Below are 25,024 nucleotides of genomic sequence, written 5' to 3' on the forward strand. Positions count from 1 at the left end.
CATCGAAGGACAGGATTCCTCTCAACTTAAATAAGAAGGAAACCAAGACTCAAAGAGGCTAAATAGCTTATCCACAGGCAGGATGCAGCAGAGCTCAGCAGAGATTCATTTGTGCGAGGTTAAGTCTCTCTTCTCTGAGCTAGTCCATACTGCTACCAGGCTGATCATGTGATCAAATAAAATATCACACCCCAACTAGAGAAAAGATACTGACATTCCTTATTAAGAATTAACTAATAACCTACAACTGAACTATTTGTACCTGCAAAGTAGTTTCACAGATGGCAGTATATTCAATTTCACGCTTAAGCAAACAGCTTAGCTCACCAAGTACATCTCCACTGGTACAGTACTCTGTAAACATAGTCTTGGACGACCGTCTTTCAGTCCCCTGGTTTGAGTCTAACCCAAAGGTGGGAGATGAGCTATGCAACTGTAGGGGAGAGATTATGAAAAAGGAAATAAAAATGTTAAATTCTTTGAGTATTCCAATAGCTTCAACTCTTTCTTATGATTGTTCTAGAGCAAGTCAAAGATTTTTTTAATGAGATATGTCAAAAATTAAGAAAAGAGTTGACATTCACAAAAGTCATGGCTTATTCCGTATTTTAACACTTCAAGGCAAAGGTTTTCCTCCCATAAAAAGTCAAGTTGTTGGCCTAGGAATGTAGCTCAGGGGTACCAACACTGTCCTAACATGCTTGAGGCCTCAAGTTCAATCCTTAGCACTGAAAAACAAAACAAACAAACAAAAACAAGATTCTTTTTTAAAAGATATATCTATTTATTTTGTATACAGTGTTTTGTCTGCATGTATGCCTGCAGGCCAGAAGAGGGCACCAGATTTCATTACAGATGGTTGTGAGCCACCATGTGGTTGCTGGGAATTGAACTCAGGACCTCTGGAAGAATAATCAGTGCTCTTAACCTCTGAGCCATCTCTCCAGCTCCCAAAACAAGGATTAAATAACAAGTCACATTGCCTTTCTCGACTACTTTCATAAAAATTAAGAGTAACCTCTTCCTTTCTCTATCACTTTTAACATACTCCCGGTTGGAGAGCGCTAACCTACGCTAACTGAAATCTAAAATGCTCCAAAATATGAAAATTTTTAAGGACTGAAATATCACCATTGATGGAAAATTCTATCCTTGATCTTGTGGGATGGATCACAATAAATATACTGTATACAATTGCCTTTAAGACATGTAGAAGGCTTACAGAGAAACAAAAATGAATTTCATGTTTAGACTTGAACATTACTCCAAAGGAATCTCATTTCCAGGCTGAGAATAAGGACGAGCTACCCACAGAATTCCTGGTATCAGAAGAAAGACTCATCTGTCAGGACAAAAACTACCACCATGTGTATATTTCCTGGCTTTCGTTTACATTCTGTTCATTTTTATGAGAAATACATAGAAGGATTGAGAATTTTCCTCTCCCCATTTATGGACAAATCTGCAATAAATTATTTTTCCCATTCTTTATGCTATGTTGTTTTCTTCATAGGCAGTGAGAGACACTAACACTTTGAAAGGAGAGAGAGGGAGATACAAACAGACAGACAGACAGACAAAAAGACAGACAGAATGGTGGCACAGTCCTATAGTCCCTGCACTTGGGAGGCAGAGGCAGGTGGATCTCTGGATTCCAATCAAGTCTGATCTCCAGAGTTCCAGGACAGCCAGGTCTATACACAGAAACCCTCTCTCGAAAAACAAAACAAACAAAAATTCTTGGGACCAGATAGCCACAGGTAAGAGTCTGGGAGTGCTATATACAAAAGACCCAACATATTGTCCTTCATGGCCACCAGTTTTGTTACCAGAAATACACACACACATATACACAAAGTCTGTCAACTTCTCATAACCTAGAATCACCTGAGATGAGTCTCAAATGAGGAACCATCTAAGCCAGACTCTTCTATGGACATGTCTGTGAGGGATTATCTTGATTTTTTAAATTGACCTGGCCACTGTGGGTAGCATGATTCCCTAGGCAGAACCCTGAATTATACAAGAGTGAAGAGAAATGGTTGAGCATAGGCAAACGATGATGAGTTTGCTCAGTCTTTGCATCAGAGGTCCTGTGGGGGCATCTTCATCCCCGGCATGAAAGTTTCCTGGAGAAATCCTTATTCCTAGGACACCTCCTTTACAATACTAAATGTGTATATATTTAACTTATTTTATATACCATGTCCTCTCATTTTACCCTTCCACTGGAAAATAAGTTCCAAATGAGCTGAGATTTCTGTCAGTTTTTTCAATCCAGTGATTGCTCATGATAGCAAAAAGTAATCTGTTCAATCAACGAACTAAACTGCCTAGAATCAAATCTTTGGCATTACATTATCTTCATATTATTTTTATCACAGTAGCTTATTTTCATTAGTGTGAAAGTTTCTGAAATACTCATTTTAAAATTCAGAAGCTAAATATACTCTTTTCCCTAGGATAAAGGCTTGTCACATAAAATCATCTGCTGGGAATTAGGAACTGATCAATGTATAAGCCACGCTGACCACTGTAGTCAACTACTAAGATACCAGTATGAAGGAGGAGACAGGATTCTTGTCTCCCATCACACTACAGAATTCATATTCTTTCTATCTATCTATCTATCTATCTATCTATCTATCTATCTATCTGGTGTGGGACAATTGTCTATATTCTGTCAATTATGTTTTAAATAAAACACTGATTGGCCTGTAGCCAGGCAGAAAGTATAGGCAGGACAACCAGACAGAAAGTAGAGGTGGGTAAATGAAAACAGGAGAATTCTGGGAAGGAGGAAGCCCATTCCTCCCCAGTCCCGTCCAGACACGGAAGAAGCAAGATGTGACCTGCCCTGCTGAAAAAGGTACTGAGCCATGTGGCTAACATAGACAAGGATAATGGGTTAATATAAGTCAAAAGAGTTAATAAGAAGCCTGAGCTAATGGGCCAATCAGTTTATCATTAATATAGACCTCTGTGTGATTTCTTTGGGGCTAAAGAGCTGTGGAACCTGATGGGAGGATAGAAACCAGGCAGGGGTGAAACTCAGACAACATCTATCTCTCTATCTGTCTATCTATCTGTCTGTCTATCTATCTATCTATCTATCTACCTGTCTGTCTATCTATCTATCTATCTATCCATCTATCTATCTCTATCTCCTCAAACAAAAGTCTCCTCATTGATCAACTGAAAAGTTTTGTTTTGTTCTTCATCCAACTTGACCCTGTGAGACTCAGAGCTGCAGCCAACCAAGCCCTTATGCCTGAACGCCCATTTAGGTAAATGAGTCCAAGTGCTTACTGGTTTCCACGCCTGAACATCTTGAATCACTAATTCCTCCAGCTTTGTTGTGAAGAGTAAGTAACAACTCTGAGTACACTTTGTAAAATGGGAAGCACATTCGAGTATTAAGTGTGAAGATTCTGTCTCGGCCGCCATCCTTACTCTCCACGGGAATGGTGTCGTGTGGAAGAGACATACAATTTCAAACTTTTCAGCTCCAGAACTTACCCCTAAGTTACAACTGTGTATTCAAAATGCATTTAAATGAAGAAAAATTAGTTGCTCTTACACTTGCCATTCCTGAAATAATTAAGAAGATTCCTTGGGGCATTTCACCTTCTCTACAGATGATATCACCATAGTCAAAATAGGTGAGTCGAGTTCTTTCCTGAATGGCAAAATAAAGTAGGGGAGAGCTCAATCATAAAATTTCATAGACCACTTGTCTAAACAGAAATGAGGTTTTAAAATTAAAAATAGTTTTCAAATAGCATAAAAAAGGAAAACATCTTCTGGGGTTCTTAGTTATAGTATATACACATATCACATCAATTTTAAGAAATAAAAACACAGGTAAACAAGAAAAGACTTCATGGTGAGTACTTAACACAGCAAATAATGCTTGCACCCAGTAAATGATCAGGGAATGACTGAGTAAATGAGCAAATAAGAAAGTGTTTAACCCTCACTGGGGCTTGAGCTGCAAGTGTCAAGCCAGGCAGCCCACTCTGGGCCACAGAAGGGCTTTTAGTTAGGTGGGACAGGTGTTGTCAATAAAGTGTGGTAGTTGCAGCAATGGAGATGGGAACAGGGCACTTGGAGACAGTGAGGAAAGGAAGCAGGATTTTCTCAGTTGTGTGTGATACCCTCACCAGCAAGGTGGGGATAGCTAAGCTGAATCCTGAAAGAAGAGCAGCAGATAGCAGATACATATGAAAAGCCCTAGTAGCAAATACAATGTATACAGTTGAGATAACTGCAACCAACCGAACTTCCCAAGAGTCCAAACCAAACCACAAAACTAGGATTTGAGAACCCATTTGTTGTACCCAAGCATTAGAAAAAAAATGTTCACAAATTTCTGTTAGGCCTTTCCACCCTGCCCAAAATTGGCTAATGTTTTAGACCGAATGCTTGTGTCTCCCTAGAATTCATATGCTGAAGTCCCAGGCCCCAGCATGAGGCTTTCGTAGACAGAGTCTTTGGGAAGTGCTTAGATCATAAGGGTGAAGTCCTCATGTTTGGTATTAGCGCCCTTATGAAAGAAGCGCCATCGAGCCCTCTTGCTCCTTCTGTCAGATAGAATCAGAAGACAACCATTTATGAACCAGACGCAGACTCTCACCAGACACCACATCTGATCATGCCCTGATTTCCCAGCTGGATTTCCCAGATTCCAGAACTGTGAGAAGTTTCTTTCTTTCCCCTCCCCCACTTTTCTTTTTGGTTTTTCGAGACAGGGTTTCTCTGTAGGTTTGGAGCATGTCCTGGAACTAACTCTTGTAGACCAGGCTGGCCTCGAACTCACAGGGATCCTCCTACCTCTGCCTTCCGAGTGCTAGGATTAAAGGTGTGCGCCACCACCACCCGGCATGAGAAATAAGTTTCTGTTATTTGAAAGCACTTGGTCTGCGGTACTTTGCTATATAACAAATCAACCTACGATAGCCAAATGGCTCTTCACTTGTGAAAGCAACCACATTCTTCATAACATTTTCTCCTTGTTTAAATTGGATTTCTGATGTCTTCAATAAAAAGCTTAATTTAATTAAAGTCATATTTCTGATAAGCATTTCTTTAGTTGTTGGTTGAGGCAGGGGAAATGTTTACATCAAGCCTGTGCCGGAACAGAAGACGTCGTTACCTTGAAAAACTCAATGAGAACATCTTTATTTTCCATCCAAACGATGTTGGGTAGGTATTTGTCTGGGGTTGGAGGTGGGATTGCCATTGGAAAGTTATTCAAGGCTTTTATTTTTGTAAGAAGTACCTAAAAATGAACATGGGAAATTATGGTGATCATTTCTGTGACCAAAAAAAAGGCATGAAGTCAAAACCAAGGAAATCTAAATACTAAATATGCTTCTGCTGTACGGACTTTGACTCACAACCCCCACTTACTGCTGCCATGTGTATCATGCTCTTTTTGTTCCTGTTACCTTCCTCTTATTTTCACTTATTAACTCATATCAAACTTCTCATCTTTATAACTCAACTATTACATCCTACCTTCTCTTACACACACACACACATACACACACACACACAGAGAGAGAGAGAGGGAGAGAGAGAGAGAGAGAGAGAGAGAGAGAGAGAGACCCCTATAAATATGTTATGGTCTCCATAGATGCCCCAGTCAGTGGAATTGTACAATACAAATTTTACCAGTAAACGGAGAAGAGGGAATCAATCAATCAATCTACTGAGTCTAGCTAACAAGCCAGAGGAAGATTTCAGAGACAATCCTGATAAGAAGTAAGGAATCTTGAAATTTTTCTAAATCTTTCTTTCAAGTCCCTTCCTGAAGCCTGGGCACACAGCCTGCAAGTCCTCTGAGTCCTGTTTTTTACATCTTCAAGCTTGCTTCTTCACTAAATTTAACTGCAGTTGGCTTTAGTCGCTTGCAGTCAAGGTGTTCCAACTGCTGGAGCATGCCAGGCAGCACTGGCTTTGATTGCCACGGGCATTAAGAATGCCCGGAATTGGCAAGGTAGCTCCTGTGATTAACCGCTTTCCCCAAACTCCTTCTTTCATTACACCCTGGGATGCCTGAGCTTCCAGAACCACACAAGGTGGGGACTGCATTACTACCTTATTCATTTCAATGCCCTCGTGCTTGTCAATGATGCCTCTTGACCAGAGGAAGGTGAGGTTTTTCAGGGCTTTAGCAATCACATGGCGGATGGCCTGCTTTGTCTTCAGGGCAATGACAACATCGCGGCCTTCATGCTCTAGGAGCCCTGAGAAAAAAATAGACTTGGTAAGCGACCTACGCCGTAACCACAATGACAACTGATATTGTACAATAGCCTTTCATTCTCACAAAACTCCTGAGGCTGGTAGGGTGAATTTGCATCCCATCATATGGATGAGAAAATTGAAAACTAGTTTCCCCCACAACTACACCACTCTCTGTCTTATCCCCCTGGTATCTCCCTACCTATTTCTCTGTCAAAACTCAGTTCACTAGAGTATTGTTTTGACATCTCTGCCTCATCCTCTATGTATTCTTTGGTGGTTGGATGACTAAATGCCTTTCGTTAGAAAGAACATCTGGACTTAGCCGTGTCTTGTGAGATCAAGTGGCATACTCCTTCCTTTGTAATAACACAAGAAGTCAGGGACTGGACTCTCAGCCAAAATTAACATTTTATGTGTCATCTTTACATTGAGCACCATGTCTGGAAGCTACTTAGACATCTTTTTTCACTAAAATGAGGTGACTAGTAAAATAAAGGGTAGCCATGATCTAGAGCATAGATTTTAGTACAAGATCCACCAACGCTAGAGCTCTGACTGCCACCTATTAGTCACGTGGCCTCAGGCAAGCTAACCACGCTAAGCAAAACAACTTCAAAGGTCAAAGACTATCTTCGTGTGTTTCTTCCTAAAAACCTTGAGGGGGCTGGAGAGATGGCTCAGTGGTTAAGAGCATTGCCTGCTCTTCCAAAGGTCCTGAGTTCAATTCCCGGCAACCACATGGTGGCTCACAACCATCTGTAATGAGGTCTGGTGCCCTCTTCTGGCCTGCAGACATACACACAGGCAGAATATTGTATACATAATAATAAATAAATAAATAAATAAATATTAAAAATAACCTTGAGGACCCTGACCTTGCCATCTGAACAGTCACCCCTGCTTCCGCCTTTTCCCTACACTGACATAGGACCTGCCAGGGTCTCTCTAATGTTCTGTACCAGGCTTCCTTCTTTCAGGCTGCCTCCCAGATCCCAAACCATGACATGGAGACTTCTTACTAGTTATGAATGTGTGGCCTAACAGGCTTATTTCTGCCTAGCTCTTTTAGCTTAAGTTAACCTGTTCCTCTTTGTCTACCTTGTGCCTCAAGCTTCTTACCTTTCTTTCTTTCTGTATGTCTTACTTTTCTGCTGTCCACGGAGCAACAGAGCCCTGAGGAGTATCTGTCATGAAAAGGCTCCCCCAGGGAGACAGGGGTTGCAACTCTGTGCAACCTTCCCTATTACAAAAGGACAAATGCTCACCGCAGAGAGTTGAAAAGCTGAAATAATAGAGTGTATGCCCACAGAGGAAGGAGAAAATACCCATCTGTGGTTGAATCCCTCCAGATAGCTCTCTGGATCTTTGGAATTTTTTCTTCCCAGAACTTTTCACTCTGACACGAACAGAATTGTGTTGTCAGTGTCACATGCGGGAGCTCTAATCCATGTGACCAGTCCATGTCACATGCGGGAGCTCTAATCCATGTGACCAGTCCATGTCACATGCAGGAGCTCTAATCCATGTGACCAGTGTCACATGCAGGAGCTCTAATCCATGTGACCATATTTAGAAAGGGGCCTTCACAGATGTGATGCAGCTTAGGGTGCCATAACGGTGGGGTTCCCACTGTGTAAGGATGGGATCTCATCTTTATAAGAGAAATTGGGTACCAGAGTTCCGCTGTCCATGCAGAAAAGGTCAAATGGGGACAGAGCAATGAGGAAGCCATATTTACCCCCCCCCCCCAAGAAGCCAGTCTTCACCAGAAACCAACCTCAATAGCACCATGATCTGGGATGCTGGCCTTCTGAAGCACAGAGAAATAAAATCTATAGACACACAAAACAAAACAGAACCAAATGCTCCAACCACTTACCTAGTTCTTTAATAGCCTCTCGTTTGTTTTTTTCTAAAATGTCATATAGTTTCTGTAAGAAATTAAGGAATGGTTCTTATTACACCAAGTACAATCCTGGTTTTATCACCTGAGAAAAAGTTAAAGAAGCGTCACAGAGGAATTCTCACTTAGTTTGATTTAGGGGAGCTTTTGTCTTCCGGAAGAGTTTCACTGTATTCCCCAGACTGGGACTCAAACTGATGTGAATGTTGCAAGGCTGATGCTTTGCAACATAAGTACCTTGCTTTACTGTAACTGCTTTTAGTTTGAAAGAAAGAAAGAAGCAAAGAAAGAAAGAAAGAAAGAAAGAAAGAAAGAAAGAAAGAAAGAAAGAAGGAAGGAAGGAAGGAAGGAAGGAAGGAAGGAAAGAAAGAAAGAAAGAAAGAAAGAAAGAAAGAAAGAAAAGAAAGAGGGAAGGAGGGAGGGAAGGAGGAAGGAAAGTACCCTTTACTCCACTGTGCACCACTAAGAATTCTCATTGGCAGAGACCGATTTGAATGTATGCCTAGGGAAACAGCTATTTGGGAATCTACTTTGCCAAGAGCACATTAACAAGTGGGATGGCGTGGACATGCTCTGTAAATGAGTTCATGCTCCTACAGGCCACTCCTTAAATAATCAAAGATGTAACTCCACACTGAGGCAAACAGATGGTGTGATTGCTTTTTCAACCACACAACAGCTACTGTGGGCTGCTCACTGTGTCCCAGGCACTGCTCCTCATAAAGCTCACTGTGGCTGTCAGTCTTTCTGGAGCGTTTTCTTAGCCACACTAACAACTCGGAGGCAACAAAGCACAGTCGTCTGGGTTGTCACATACGGGTGCCTGCAATGCCCTCAGATACTGCACTGACTCTGAGACAACAAAGCACAGTCCTCTGGGTTGTCACATACAGGTGCCTGAAAGGCACTCAGATACCACTTATGGGAAACAATAGGTCTGTTATCTGAAACTTAAACAAAAAAATTGTTTTATCCTCTGTTTGTTTGGACTTTTAAAAAATTACACCTAGTAAATCCCTTCCTTGTATATGCAAATGGGATATGTCATCTTTTATGAAACACTTCTATATTAGTAATAGTATTAGACATCTTATGGCACCAACATACTCATGTCCAGCCCTTTTTCACATTATGCTAAGTCTCCTTTGTGCAGAAGTGAATTTATGTTCACACTGAGATTCTGGGCAACATTACCTCCTGCCTTCAAAGACACCACTACCAGAGAGGCAATGTCAGTCACCTCACTGCAGGTAAACTGCCATAGGCCAGTTTCCAGAAACACCCGGTGCTGTGGAATTTAGTTTAAGATGTGTGTTACATTCGTTTATGCTGTGGGACATTTGTCTAATGATGCAAAGATGTGTTTCATTCTTTTAGGCTGCATTTGTCTAACTCTGTGAAGCTGTGTATCTTTGTCTGTCTAAAACCTGATTGGTCAAATAAAGAGCCAATAGCAAGGCGGAGAGAGGACAGGTAGGGCTGGCAGACAGAGTAAATGGGAAGAGAAATCTCAAAAAGGAGATCAAGAAAGAACAAGAAGGAGAAGAAGAAGGACTCCAGGGAGCCAGTCACCCAGCTTCACAGCAAGCCACAGAGCAAGAGGCAAAGAAAGATATGGAGAACAGAGAAAGATAAAAGTCCAGAGGCAAAAGGTAGATGGGATAATTTAAATTAAGAAAAGCTGGCTAGAAACAAGCCAAGCTAAGGTTGGGCATTCAAAAGAATGAATAAGCCTCCGTGTATTTATTTGGGAGCTGGGTGGTGCCCCCCCCCCCACCAAGAACAAAGAGACAAAAAAGTAAAAAACAACCCAGTTACTTCAGAAGAAGCATCTACCTAATACATATCTCAAAAAGCCACTGAAGTCTTTACTTAAGTCCTCTGCTTCTAAATTTTTATTTTCTTTCATGTGTAGGGGTGTTTCATCCAAATTTCTGTCAGAGTGCTTGGTACCTGGGGGACTAGATGTGAGCATCACATCCCTGGAGCTAGAGCTAAAGATGACTGTGAGATGCCATGTGCTGCTGAGAAATGGATATGGAGCCTCTTAACCACTGGGTCATCTCCCCCTTTAAAGTGCCAATGGAGGCTTGTTTTATACCTTAGCTATCAAGGCAACTCCTCCAGATCCCTCTGCCGGTCCTAAATGTCTCTAACCATCCTTAGTGCCCTCCCCAGTTCCTGTTTGTCTTCCCTCATCTTCCTCCTTCTAAAGCCTTTCCCCTGTGAAGTTCTCCATGTTCTGTTTTGTTTCTCTGTTTGGGGAGGACTCTGGCAGGGGAAGGAAAGGGTCTCATTGTGTATGTAGCCTTGGCCAACCTAGAAGTCACTGTGTAGTCCAGAATAACCTAGAACCATCTTCCCACTTTTGAAATGGGACTTCAAGGGAGCCGAAGGCATGCAGGGAACAAAAACTTTTCAAATAAGCGATTCAAGAAACTCTATAGAAAGAAGAAAAGAAAGAAAGAAAGAAAGAAAGAAAGAAAGGAAGGAAGGAAGGAAGGAAGAAAGAAAGAAAGAAAGAAAAAGAAAGAAAGAAAGAAAGAAAGAAAGAAAGGAAAAAGAATAAAGAAAGAGGGAGGTAGGGTCTTAGGTCGTTAGGGCGGTAGTGTCTTAGGGATTGGGGTGAGGTATGGAGGGAGAAACATTGCTTGGGAGAAAAATGATCAAAATGACTGTCAAAAAATTAAATCAACATTTTAATGTGTCTGCAAATGAACAGAAGGAATGCAGCAGGGGGCTAGAGAACACACAGAGAGCTAGAGAACATGCAGAGAGCTTGAGAACACGCAGAGAGCTAGAGAACACACAGAGAGCTAGAGAACATGCAGAGGGCTGGAGAACACGCTGAGGGCTGGAGAACACAGCACAGGGCTGGAGAACATGGCACAGGCCTGGAAAACACGGCACAGGGCTGGAGAACACAGCACAGGGCTAGAGAACACGTCAGAAGGCGAAGCATTACATTTAACAGAGGCGTTTCTGGCTAGGCAGGAGCAAGGTGAGTCAAACAGTGTCCTTTTACTTGCCAACTCTTCTTGGACCAGTGACTCATCACAACTCACTCAACTTTTACACCTATCTCATTACCAGGACTGACTCCACAACTACCAGCTTCACCATGAGGCTCCAGAAGTGCCCAGTTCAAATTTGGCTTTCTTCAGCATTTTCAGTTCTCTTTTTAGTGGGTAATCATCCTCATTATTATTGCTTTTGCTTGTTGTGTCTTGTCTTACTTTGTTTGAGATAGGGTCTCACATAGCACACACAAGTGCATGCACACACAACCATACACCCACATATGCGCGTATGCACACACATATGCACATAAAAGTTTACACTGTTCTCTAAAGAAGCTGTATAACAAACATTTGAACCTGTTTGACTACTGAGCTCTGTCTGTTGGTTACATACATGACAAGCTGATCTTAAAGACATGAGTATACCTAAATGACATAATTCCCATCCACCCCATCCTTTGCCTGTTTCTCACCTGATAGATTGATTCACGACCAGAAATTTGCCTGACCAAAAGCTTGGCATCTTCCTGACTTTTGACATAGCCTTTTGTGATACTGTACATCAAACTGAGGCTCTTCTTGATCTGTACGTCCGCAATATTTATTAGTATTGGTATTATAACCTGGAGCAGTAAGGTGAAGGAAAAATCATGCATTTAATTAAGTGTTTTCTCTTTCATGAGGATCGAGTTTACAATGCTTATGAGCATACATGTAAGCAGGAGAGAGTGTAGGTACAGGCTGTGGAGACCACAGAAGGGAATTAAAGGCATTGAGCAAGGCAGGGAAGGCAACAGAGCCCTGGGACAGGAAAGTGGAAAAGAGACTGGGGTGCACAAGAAGAGGCAATGGGGTGGTAGAGGAGGGAGCAAAATTAATAAAAATATAGTTTTATTTGAAAACCCTAGATTGAAATCTAATACTGTGTGTTAACTTAATTTTTTTTTAACAAAAAAAAATCATGAGGAAAATACCCTCTCTGGCAGAAATTCTCCAAGTGTCAAATGTAGGCCAGCAAAAAACATGTCCAGGAACTTTCTAGAAATGCAGAATTTGGTCCTTCCAGAAGTACAGTGTCAGACACTATGGTGTGTGGTCAGCGGGGCCACTGACTGCATCCACACGCACTTGGGTTTGTGACTACTCCCGAAAGTTAAAGCTCTGTGAATAATTGACTGTAGCTTTAGGTGGAGTCCCAGTCCCTGTCCCTCAGTCTCTCTACTCTTCAATATCAGAAAGCAGAAGTGGTGGCCCAGGACGCTGAGTAACAGCTTCGAGGAATAAACTCTCTCTCTGCACCATGCAGGCCACCTTCCTTCCTTGTTCTACATTTCTCTACTTTTAGGCTGAGGCCACCTAATGCAGGGACTTATGAGGTTGAGATCTCTTATACCATCTCTCCAGTCACGGTCTCTGTGACCTTCAGCAAACTACCTGTGACCCTGAGGACTCCATTTCCTCCTAAGCAAAATGAGTCTAATATGTAAGGCCTAGAAACCTAATGGAGCCACTGCTCCAAAGCCAACTGTCACAGCAAAGTGCTTCCCATAGAGACCATGCTAGGTCAGAGCACAGGAGCATTTGGTGAGAGACTCAATATCAATAGAGGAGAAAGTAACAAGAAAATAGTATCATAGTGCCAGAATTTAAAGAACAGAGTTAGAACGTATGAGCTGCCATTTGATTACAAACTTGAGTGTAGAGGGATTTCATTTAAAGAAAATGTTCTCAAAGTCTTCTCCTGTGATACACTGACACCCCCCTGAGCTGACCACTGATGCCTAGGGCATCTAAAATAAAGATCTTCAATGTTTTCCCAACCTTTGCCAAGGCAGGGATGTTTCTTTTTGAAGTCACATTGGACTGAATCTAACTTTTAGGGCACCTAACTTTATGTAGAAGTTACACCTATCCCAGAAGGTTATTATAAGAGTTTAACCGGATAAAGTATATAAAGTGCTTGCCCCAATTCCTGGCAAAAAGTAAGTGCTTAATTTAAAGACCTAACTATATAATAATAATGATTTATTAAATACACTTTACTATGATTTTGTTCAGGCAGTACAAGACAGAAGGGTTAACTGACTGAGAACTGCTGGGCACACTCTCAATAGATTTGTGTTTGTTTAACCATCTCCTCTAAAATGAAACATTCTATTCTAGAGGAAGTCTCCTTAAGACTCAGAAAGTAAACCACTCACAAGTATCAGAAAGTCCCTGAAACTTACAAGGCTCACAAGGCCTCTTCCCCAGATTATGTAATGGTAAGGATTGCTGGGGAAAGGAAACTGACCTGCCAATTCTGAGTCACCTCTGTAAGTAAAGCCTCACCCATACTGCTGTTAAGTAAACCCAAGAAACTCTGCTTGAAGAACATTCTGAAAGAGACAGCTCCTTCTCTCATTTTCTCAAGAGTGATGCTTACTAACTCACTTAGTAAACCGTGCAGCGAACCAGTATTTTAGCATAAGAAGCCTTACCTTAAAGATAGGAAGAAACCTAATTACTCTTAAATATCCTGTCACCACTGTAAACTGGATCAGAATCAAGCTGTCTGGTCTCAGCTTGACAAAGTACATGCACAATATATCAACGATTCCTATAACTATGATGAAAAAATCCAAAGTATTCCAATTCTGAAGAAAATATTTTCTTTTTAAAATTATTATCTGTTTAAAAACACAAACAGAATATATGTTACTCCATAACAACTATATATTGACACAGGGGAGAGGGAAATATTTAAACTTGTAAGTTAGCTAGAAGTGAGTTACATCCTAGGTGTGACTTTATTTTATGTGTATGTGTGTATTCACCTGAGCGTGTGTTTCCGCATACCACCTGTGTGCAGGTGCCCCTGGAGTCGAGAAGAGAGCATCTGATACCCTGTATCTGGAGTTACAGTTATGGATTGCTGTGGAATAATCCTTCTGAGTACTGTGAAAGTGTCTTGCTGTCCTTTTTAATAAAAAATTGATTGACTGATAGCTAGCCAGGATTTAAGGGGCAGAGAGAAGACTGGGGAGAAGAAGGATGGAGTCGGAGGATCACATAGAGTAATAGAAATGGGTGGACTGAAGTTATAAGAGCTAGCTAAAAACAAGCCTGAGCTATCAGCCAAGCTTTTATGATTAATAATAAGTTTTTGTGCAGTTACTTAGGAGCCGGCTGGCGGGACAGAGCTGACTGATGGGACAGAAAAACTGTGTCTACAACGGCTAATTGTGAACTACTCAGTGTGTTTGCTGGGAACTGGACTCAGACCCTCTGGAGAGCAGTGCCCCTTCTTAAGCTCTGAGCCATCTCTCCAGTCCCATGAGTTGTATTCTAATATCTGAATTTTAAGCTACTTGTCTGGAATTCCCCCAAATTTTTAATAAAATGTTTAGTGAGACTCAAAATATAGAATCTATAATGGAGCTGCCAAACCAAAATAATAATTTAAAAGCAGTAGACAAGTTTGCTGCAATAATAATAATAATGAAGAACAATAAATTACTATCATTGAGTCTCCTATTCAGGCATGTGACTCTCAAGCTTATTCATTCCATGAATTATTACAGGAATAATCTGAGGGAAGAGTTTATGCCCGAAATACCAGTTTTCTGCCACCTAATCCTTAGGAGTCTCTCTACTTTTATGAGATGCAGCCAATGGCCAAGACTGGCACTAAGGCTGTGAACATCCCAGGATCCATCAGCTTTAATAACAAATAGCTTCTGGTATCAAATTATTTTGATAATAAGAAAACAGAAAATGGATTCAAAATATCTGAATTATTCTTTTTTGTACAATATATTTCTATTTTCCACAGTACCTTCAGTGTTGATTCTAATGTGTATAAAAACATAAAGTAGTAGTTTATAGAAATCAGTGCTGATATATTTAGCTCTCTTGCAGTTGGCCATATATGTATTATCATAGGGAAAATATACATTACTGTTACAACATATGTGGCATATTCAAATTCTTCTGAAATTATAACGCGATAGACAAAAATCAGAAATTTATTATTCCTGAAAAAAAGAGCAAATAATATCAAGTCATTTAAAGTATAACAAGTAAGCAGTGAAGGCCAACATCAGTCTAAACAAATCAAACTAAACATAATATTAAATACATAAGTAAAAAAAAAACCAAGCATACAGCCAGGCCTTTAGTCCCAGCACTTAGGAGGCAGACGCAGGTGGATCAATGAGTTTGAGGCCAGCCTGGTCTACAGAATGAGTTCCAGGATAGCCAGCACTATACAGAGAAACCCTGTCTCCAAAAAACACAATACTACTACTACTAATAATTAACTAGCATACTTTACATAGAGATTATAGTAAAGAAGAGAAAAGGCTGACTCTGTTAATGTACATAATAAATCAAAAGCAAGAAACAATAAACGCCGAGTAATATGTGTTATTCATTAGCATTGTTTAAAATTTTAAATGGGAGAAATATTCAACAATTAACACATTCGTGCCAGGCAGTGGTGGCGCATGCCTTTAATCCTAGCACCCGGGAGGCAGAGGTAGGTGGATCTTTGTGAGTTTGAGGCCAGAACACAGAAAGTTCTGGTCTATAAGAGCTGGTTCCAGGACAGGCACCAAAGCTACAGAGGGAAACCTTGTCTGGAAACCCCCCCAAAAAATTACCATATTCATTTCTTAAAACTTTCTAATCCATCCAAAATAGAAATGAACAAAAGAGGCTTCCGGATATGACAGCTGTTTACTTGGCCAAATTGATTGGATTAAAAAACATCTTGGTTGTGAGATTTCCTCCTTATGACTTGTTGCCTAGGTAGCTCCCAGAGCCTTCCAAAACAATACAAAAACTGTTGTCATTGTTCCTGCTTAACCACTAGAACTAGATATTCTAATTTCTAAATCCTTATTGCCAAAGACAGCATTCACTCTGGACACAGAACACAGAGAAGTGAAGTTGAAACCGAGCTAGACCTTTTCTCCCTGTTGGCTCACACTCACAGTGATGGAAGGTGCTATATAGGCTATCTACGGAGAAAAGTCATCAACAGTCAAACACAACTGTAGACCCTGAGGGTATTCATGATAAACTGCCTGGCAAGATATGCCCACTGGTTCAATATTGGCATGGCTGTGCTGAGAGAAACAACTACATCTTGATTAGATTGGAGGCCCACTCCTCTGGACAGAATATATGTCTACCACTATAGATCTGGCCAAAAGCCTGTGGCTAGAAGCTCCCAGTCCTTCCAGTGGACCTGCAGTTGATGCTTTGTCAAGTGGACAAGTAGTTAAACTGCCTTCCAGATATGAGTGTGTGTGTGTGTGTGTGTGTGTGTGTGTGTGTGTGTGTGTGTGTATTCTCATAGACTCACATGTCTCTCAGCCTCCATCTTTTACAGCCCATGGGACTCATGACTGGTCAAAATAAGGCACTGCTGAGTGCCTGGCCTCAAATGGGACATTGGTGCCACCTCCTCTGAGGCTCAAGGAGCATCTTGGATGAGAGGTGCAAGGATTGTGAGAACCAAAGGATGAAGACGGATGTTGTGGGGCTATCTTCTGGATATGGCGTGGCTGTTGGAATCATCAACACACAGCAGGTGTGACTATGGTGGATAGGGTGGTGCACAGAGGAAGAGAGGGGGAAGGGAAGCAGAAAGAGACAGACAGACATCCCCTCTCACTGCTCCCTGGTCTTCCCAGATCTGAACAAGCAGCCTTACTCTCCCAGGGTCACCCTTTCTCTGCCATGACTATCTACGCCCCCTCAAACTGTGACCAAAACTATTCCTCCCTTGAGTTGCTTTGTGTCCAGAATCCCATTACAGCAATGAGAAACGAATGCTCTTGAACATACGTCAGGATGCTAAGGGTTTACTTTTTTATGTTCTCTTTAAATTTATTCAATGGAAGAAAGAAAAAATATTTCCTGTATGTTCTTGTTTTTGTGTCCTCTTTTGGAAAAGAGAAGCTGCTTTCCTGCTCTAAAAATTATATAAGTTCACGGTCTATATAACAAAGTAAAAACTCTACCCAGGCTAAGCAAAACATGTATTTAATAATATTTTGGAAAATCAGGCATTCTTAAGGTACAGTTGATTTTCCCTTAATTTTAGACATTTATCCAACAAACAAAGTTGTCTTGGGCTGGATTTGGGCCACTGCAGGTATGGCTCACCCTTGCCCAGTCCTCTACCCAGATGAGTAGTGCAAGAAATGTGGTATACGAGCTAGCCCTAAAATGTCATCATTTTCTATTATAAGGACATCAGTGAAGTTGCTGAGCTAGAAGAGGCAAACACACTGTTCAATCACTACTTAACCTGTAAACATCTGTTACAAAGTTAGTTTAAATAGGAGGGGGAAATCTACTCTAAAAGTATTGCAATGGTGATATTCTGGGTAGGTTGCTCTTAAAGGTTCGTAATACTTACCCAGGTACAGTGAAAAGTATCCTGTCTTTGTGATATTCCAAGTATGTTAACATGTTTTTAAACTTTATAAGCCAACTTCTAGCTCTCACATAAGTTGAAACGTCAGAAATACTCATGAATCTAAGAAAAACACATACGTGTTGTTAAAAATAGTATCTCAGTTAGGACAATAAAAGGGGGAGGATATACTAAATATTAATGTGGGCTTATTGAATATGCTGTCCCAGCCCATAGCTCTTGCACCTATCCATCTGTGCCCCGTGGTCATATTTCAGTAACACTTTTAGCCTGAGACTCCTGTGCCCCTGTTCCTAGACCCCTTCCTAACCTGAGGCAGAACCTAATTAAAGTTTTTCTAGACCAGCCCCCTTAGGAGTTCTAGAATTAAGCTTCCTTTTATCTCATGTTATGCGACCCTAAAGGCAACTGAATGCCCCAGCTTTCCCAATTGTAATCCCCAGGCCAATGATAGGTCTCCAATAGAGATGACCAGACTGCTGATATAGTGATGACCACCCAGTTGTTATCTCTGCCACTGACTCACAGTTTTGTCTCAGATCACCCACTCACTAATGCTAGCCAGGACCGTGAGTGGATATTGATAAATCTCTAAGACACTGAGCTTTTCCCACCACACGGCATGGAGTCTAGCAATACCATCTACTCCAGAGCTCACTCCATTCCCAGAGAGCAATCTATGAACAAAATCCAGGCTGCTGTTATTTTTCCAGTAACTTATAGAGTATGATACAAAAGCAAATACTTATAAAAGCAATTAAAGCTCTATAGATTCTTATTCATGGATTCCCTTGTCTCTTATCTAAGTCTGATCATCTCCAAAGTTATTAAACTCATGAGCATGGGAGGCAGAATAAAGAGCGGCATTCAAAGTAGATGAATGGGGGTAGGGATATAAACAGTGAGGAGAGTTTACCTAGCATGCTCAAGGCCCAGCATAAATAAGAAAGGGAGGGAGAGAGGACTAAAAGAGAGAAGGCAGGTAGGAGAGTGGGTGGAAGGAAAAGGAGCAGGAGTAAGAAGAGGGAAAATGTTATTGGACAGATAAATGAATGCACAGGTGAACAAATAGATGGACACAGAGAGCCAAAATGATAGATTGGTTAATCCGGACATTTAATTCTCAGTTTGTTCATAGCCACATATTCATTCAATCTAGGAAAATACAAATAAAGGAGTGTCTCACTTACTTTCCATGGATGGGACAGTAGCTTTTGGTTGCACCAATTAATATTCGGGCCGCCTCTACTCCAAGGACTCCATCATTACATTGCTTTTCAAAGCTACTCTAAAACAGTTTTTATATTTTAGTATTTTATACTTATAAATATTTACATATATTTATATTGAAATAAAAATTACAAAGGATCAAAACATCAATGGAATGCCTGAGAACTGCAGCTCACACCTGTAATCCCAGCACTTGAAAGGCAGGAGGATTTTTTTTTTGGTCCTCCTACATTAATTAGTAATCCAATCAAAAGAAAGGCGGGAGGATTATCATGAGTTCCAGGACTGCCTGGGCTACAGTGAAACCTCACTTCAAAAGAAAGAAGAAAAAAGTATAAAATAACTTATGCTACTCTGACAATTTTATTACATCGTTTTTATATTTATTTATTGTGTGTGTGAGCACAAGAAGGTCAGAAGACAATTTGTAGGAATAGTTCTCTCCTCCACCAAGTGGGTCCAGGGGATAGAACTCAGGTCTTCAGGCAAGAAGACAAGGGCCTTTACCCACTGAGCAGCTGGCTTGCCAACCCCCATCATGTGTTTCCTGATTCTTACATAACTCACACTATAATTACTAACACCAGTTGTCAGCCTTGACACGTCATGGGCTCTGTCAATTTATTAAACTACTAGAAGTTAAATAAGCAGCCAGGGGAATCTCATATAAGAGGAACACAAAGTATTCAATTTCCAAAAAGCAGTTTCAGCTGATGTGGTGACAAAAGCCTGTAATCCCAGCACCTGGGAGACTGAAAGGGAAGAATCATGAGTTCAAGATCAGCTTGGGATACCTACTGAGACCCTGTCTCAAAAACAAAACAAAACCTTTCAGCTGTTTAAAGGGCCACAAAATGACAGATAAAACTTACTAGTCTTAGAAACAACATGTTTGTAGACTGAATTCAAAGCCCAAAGAAGGAAGACGTGGTTTTGTTAGGTTTTAATAACTCAGGCTGCAGAGATGACTCCATCAGTAAGGCACTTGCCTTACACGCACAGGACCTGAGTTTGGATCCCAGCATCCCTGTGAAGGGTTCAATTCAGCTCAGCTCCAGCCTGTACTCCCAGAAATGGGGAGGTAGAGACAGGAGGATGCCCCAGGCCTGGTGGCCAGCCACCTAACCAGTGAGCTTCAGATTCAGTAAGACAAACTCTCCAAAAATAAAATTGAAGAGCAATTGAGAAAGACACTCATTGTCAACTTCCAGCACATGTAGGAAGAGTATTTGTCTGGCCAGCAGCTCCCAAATAAACACACTGGGGCTTCTATTAACTACAAATTCTTGGCCGATAGCTCAGGTTTGTTACTAGCTAACTCTTAAACTTATATTAACCCACATTTTTTATCTACACTCTACCATGTAGCTTGGTACCTTTTCTCAGTATGGCATGCTCATCTCGCTTCTCCCTATATCTGCTGGCGACTCCTCTGACTCTGCCCCACTTCACTCCATCATTCTCAGTTTGCTTGTACCACTTAATACTTCCTGCCTGGCTACTGGACAATCAGCTTTTTATTAACCACTGAGAATAATACATATTTACAGTGTATAGAAGGATTATTTCACAGTGCACACACACACACATGTACACACACCAAATAAATAAATTTCTGTAACTCAAACACTAGTTTTGACAGACTATATCAGAAGACAAAAAGGTTTTCTAATTACCCAAAAACTATAAGGATTAAAGGCATGTGAGATAAAAAAAAATAATATTATTTGAATAATACCAACCATTTGTATTATAGCTACATGCAATCTGGCCTCTTCTATTAAAACTTCATCTGTTGGGGACTCCTCATTCGGACCATGGGAAATATGGGAAACCTGAACAGTGTGCGTCTGTTTTAAAATCTAAAGAGACAAAGTTAAAAATAAGTAAAAAAAAAAAAAAACAGGCTAAAACAAGATAGATAAACATTGTACTTAACAAAGATTTTAGTAACTCACTCAGAATTGCTGCAGCAATGAGCTGTATATAATTTGATTAATGCTTTGCCATATGTGTCTTAGTTAGGGTTTCTATTGCTGTGAAAAGACACCATGACCACAGTAACTCTTATAAATGAAAATATTTAATATGCAGCTTACAGTTTTAGAGGTTTAGTCCATTATCATCATTATGGGAGGCAAGCAGGAAGACATGGTGCTGGAGAAGGAGCTGAGAGTTCTATGTTCAACCTCTTGCAGGCAACAGGAAGTGAACTGAGAAACTGGGTGTAACTTGAGCATAGGAGACCTCAAAGCCCTCCTCCACAGTGAGACACTTCCTCCAACAAGGCCACACCCACTCCAACAAAGCCATACCTCCTAATAGTGCCATTCCCTTTAGGGGAGCATTTTCTTTCAAAGCATCACAATATTAGACCATTGATTTTAATTGCCATGAAGGAAATATTCCTTTGGGAGATTTAGAAGCCAGTTTACCCTTTAAGCCTGTCTATATGTCACTACTCTCTACCTTAGCCTGTGGTTTCTACTTTTTATAACAGAAAGAGAGAGAGATCTCTCAGGATCTTCTCTGTTGGAAGCGTCATCTTAGCAGAGGTCATTGCTTGGAATTTAACCAGCCATTTTGAACAAACATCCATTTTTTCTTGTATCTAATAGAAAGGCCAATCATGAAGACTTTCTTTTAGGGACAGAATTCAAAGAAGTTGCTTCACCAGGACAACAAATTTATAAATTTTGCCTTCTATTTTCCAGTATTTGGTTAGTAGAATCACGTTTGTGCATATGTGTATGTACAGAGATATAAGTTTGTGTATGTGTGTGTACATGTGTGCACATGTGTGCCGAGAACAGAGATCACCTCAGAAGAGCCACTTTGTTTTTGGTTTTCGGTTTGTTTTACTTTTCAAAGGGATTTTTACTAATTAAATTTGTTCTTTGACAATTTTAGACATTCACTTTTTGAAACAGTCTCTCACTGGAACCAGGAGCTCACAGATGAGGCTAGGATGGCTGTCCTGTGAACTCCAGGGCTCCCCAGAACTGGAATTACTACCAAGTAGCATCACACTGGGCTTTTCCATGTATGTTCTGGAAATCGAACTCAGGTCCCCATGCTTGTTTGTCAAGCACTCTACCCACTGAGCTGTCTCTTCAACCCCAGAACCACATCTCTAATACTGAGTCAGGAAAGACAGGAAGACCCAGAGGGGAAAATAAGATGACTATCGTGTCTATCAACTCACAGGATTGTATCCAATATTTGCTTTTTCTTCTACTACATTCCAGTTCACATTTGTTAAAATTTTTTCTGTTTTAAATAAAGTTATTGCATTCTGTATAATCTGCTGTATGTGTTCAATGGCATTTCGAACAGCCATTTGTCTTGGGAGGGAGAGAGCACACAAACCTGTGATCAAAAAGGAGAAATGAAGGCATTAGCATAGTACCCACCCCAGCTTTCACCCCTCCCCTTGTTCCCACTGCTACCAGTGCTCTTCTGTTGGATTTCTCTATATGTTTGTTATTTCACCGTTCTCATGTAATTATATTATAAATAGCTTCAGATTTTTCTTAGATGTTATTAAATGTTCCCATTTGTGATTTTATTGTCTCTATGTTTATATTTGTCTTTGAATTCAAATTCTTTTTTGAAGATAAGCAGCTCCAGCAGAGCTTGGGAAGCATCTCCCTATGTCCATTTTCTCCTTCATTCTTTTGCCAACAGAATTCCTGACTTTTGACTAAGAACATGGCCAGCCAGAAAAAAATAATTTTCGAGGTTCTGTCACTCATGTGTCTCCCGTAATTAAGCTTGAGTCTATAGAGTGTGCATTAAAATGATACATCTGTCCTTAAAGAAAAGCTGCTTATCCTCCTGTCCTCACATTCCAACTTATTCTTGCTAGTTGGTTAGACTATGGACACGAGCAATTTCTCTCGTGTTAGTTAGACTTTGGTACAGAGCAGTTTCTACCCTGCAAGCACAAAGGCGACCTATGGACTAGAGAAGCAGTAAGAGAAAGGGGGCCTGGGTCTCTGGACGACCAGGCCCAGCAGAATCATCCTATTATTCTAGACATACTGGTAGAAGGGAAAGACCTGTCTTTTGGGGGATTCTTTTCATATGTTTTTTATTAAATTATATAAACCAATAACGCAGTTAAAGAATAATTTATATACAATTCACTAATGAAAAGAAGTCATTTTTGAGCCAGTTCCTGCAGTCCATAAGACATGTCTACACAACCCTCCATTAATGCTCTATTTGTATTTTCTCTCCAATAAACCTCTATATAATACAATATAATATAATATATAAAGTATAGAATAATACTTTACCTAATGTCTTGGCTGATCGAAGCATCATATGTGAATTTATTCCTGTTGTCAATATTGATATTATTTGTATATAGAATATAAACTAAAACCAAAACATACAGATGTTAGAGCCAAATATCAAATACTCTTCCCAGGGGTAAACAATGTTCATTTAACCACCTGTAAAACTCTCACTTAATCCTTATTTTAAAATTCTGTCTCAATAAGCTAAAGTCAAAGGGTTGTTTTGTGGACAACTGTTTGGCCAGAGTACATGAGGCAAATATTAATTTTCAATTTAAATAAGAAAAAATGGCTAATCATGTATATTCTGGGCTAAGGACACTGAGAGAGAGAGAGAGAGAGAGAGAGAGAGAGAGAGAGAGAGAGAGAGAGAGAGAGAGAGAGATCTTTCCAATTTAACCCCTCCAAGCCCCAGTGCCCTTCACTGAAAAATGAAGTTAATAACAATATCTCCTCCAAAACATTTCCCCAAACTGATCAGAGTCATCCGAGGTACTTGCCAAACATTCTGACTCCCCGGTCCCTGCCCAGAGTTGTGACTATAGGTTTGGAGTACAACCCAGGGAATTCTTAATATCATGTCGACTTGGGGAATACAATAAAACAATACCCAAATGTTAGCTCACAGCTCATTGGTTTGATTTTAGGCCAGTTCACTGCGTAAGAGAGAATCTGAGAGGCTAAGCTTTTGATTATTGTACTTTTCCTTTGAGACATAGGAAGACTTTTAATGTCTTTTTTTTAACTTTTAATGTCTTTAGTGAAACCACAGACTTCATTCAACTCCAAATTAACTTCCAGACCAAGTCCACAGATCTTAGTCTGTGGAAAGACCGGGAAGGAATACAATTCTCTATCAAGAGCAATGATTCCTCTTTTGGGAATTTGGTCCCTGGAACTTCTTTACTTTGATTTCCCCACATACAAAATGAAAAGGTTGATAGTTAATCTTAAAAAAAATGGGTATTTTTACCCCACAGGCCTCTGAGACAGGAAGAAAATAGCAACAAAGAGAAAAATCAGATGCTCTGCGTTCACTTCCAGATTCCTCAGCAAACAAGAAGGTGGCTGTCTTGCTCCTTCCAGGAAAAGATTTAAAGTGTGTTTCATGGGGAGGTTGTGGGAAATTAGTTCTGAAGGTTTCTAAGAAATTTCTCTACCTTGTTCAGTACTGCCATATACACTGAGGTGCAGGGACTAGGGCTGTGTTAACATATTTGCTTAGCATGTGCAAGGCCCTTGGTTTGATCCCCATCACTGCAGAAACAAATGAATAATGGTGAGGTGCCCTCACACTGCCAGCGTAGCGGGTATCGGGGTGTCTGCTTTAGCACTACACCTTTGGACTGCTAGAACTCACTAGAGAGCCCAAGGCTTTGAGAAAGAGGAAAGGAAACCAAGTTTTGTTTGTCATAACAAATCACGAAGTCTTCAGGCAGACTTGTTTTGAGACAGTCTTTCTACAAAGCTATGGATGTCTTGGAACTTCCTATGTAAACCAGGTTGGCTTTGAATTCACAGAGATCTGCCTGCTTCTGCCTCCCAAGGGCCGGGACTAAAGGTGTGTGCCACAACTGCCTGAGTTCAGCAAACATTGTTAAATGAGTCTGAAGACTAAAGAATATGCTTAATGCCACAATTTATAAACTCAAAAGATATATATTCCTTTGGTATACACCACTAGCATCTCCGACTTTGTTCTGGCAGCTACATGAGTTTGAATGTCCTAGACGAAGGCATTTTATTATCGCTTTTCTGATAGTTATTTGGGGGAAATGGCATTTGTATGCTTGGTAAAACCTACTGAGCATTTGTTAGGTGTCAGCTATTTTTACAACCCTCAATTAGAAGCTGAGATTCAACGAAGCAAAGGTATATCCCCCAA

The 25,024-nt window shown here is 40.6% G+C and overlaps 1 protein-coding gene across 1 annotated transcript in view; it reads right to left on the reverse strand.

Annotated features, from left to right (window-relative positions):
* Slc9c2 (solute carrier family 9 member C2 (putative)) overlaps nucleotides 1-25,024 on the reverse strand; it is a 49,701-nt gene that overhangs the window by 6,831 nt on the left and 17,846 nt on the right. Inside the window, exons 10-22 of the mRNA XM_042054022.1 lie at nucleotides 23,137-23,218; nucleotides 22,041-22,204; nucleotides 20,578-20,670; nucleotides 18,796-18,893; nucleotides 17,588-17,707; nucleotides 14,993-15,191; nucleotides 13,656-13,844; nucleotides 11,649-11,798; nucleotides 8,132-8,183; nucleotides 6,103-6,251; nucleotides 5,156-5,281; nucleotides 3,581-3,679; nucleotides 263-433 (exon numbers count right to left, since the gene is read on the reverse strand). Of these exons, the coding sequence (XP_041909956.1) occupies nucleotides 263-433; nucleotides 3,581-3,679; nucleotides 5,156-5,281; nucleotides 6,103-6,251; nucleotides 8,132-8,183; nucleotides 11,649-11,798; nucleotides 13,656-13,844; nucleotides 14,993-15,191; nucleotides 17,588-17,707; nucleotides 18,796-18,893; nucleotides 20,578-20,670; nucleotides 22,041-22,204; nucleotides 23,137-23,218 (1,692 nt within the window). The remainder of the gene's footprint in view (nucleotides 1-262; nucleotides 434-3,580; nucleotides 3,680-5,155; nucleotides 5,282-6,102; nucleotides 6,252-8,131; nucleotides 8,184-11,648; nucleotides 11,799-13,655; nucleotides 13,845-14,992; nucleotides 15,192-17,587; nucleotides 17,708-18,795; nucleotides 18,894-20,577; nucleotides 20,671-22,040; nucleotides 22,205-23,136; nucleotides 23,219-25,024) is intronic.

This window comes from Arvicola amphibius, chromosome 12 (assembly GCF_903992535.2).
Source record: "Arvicola amphibius chromosome 12, mArvAmp1.2, whole genome shotgun sequence".
NCBI classification, from domain to species: domain Eukaryota; kingdom Metazoa; phylum Chordata; class Mammalia; order Rodentia; family Cricetidae; genus Arvicola; species Arvicola amphibius.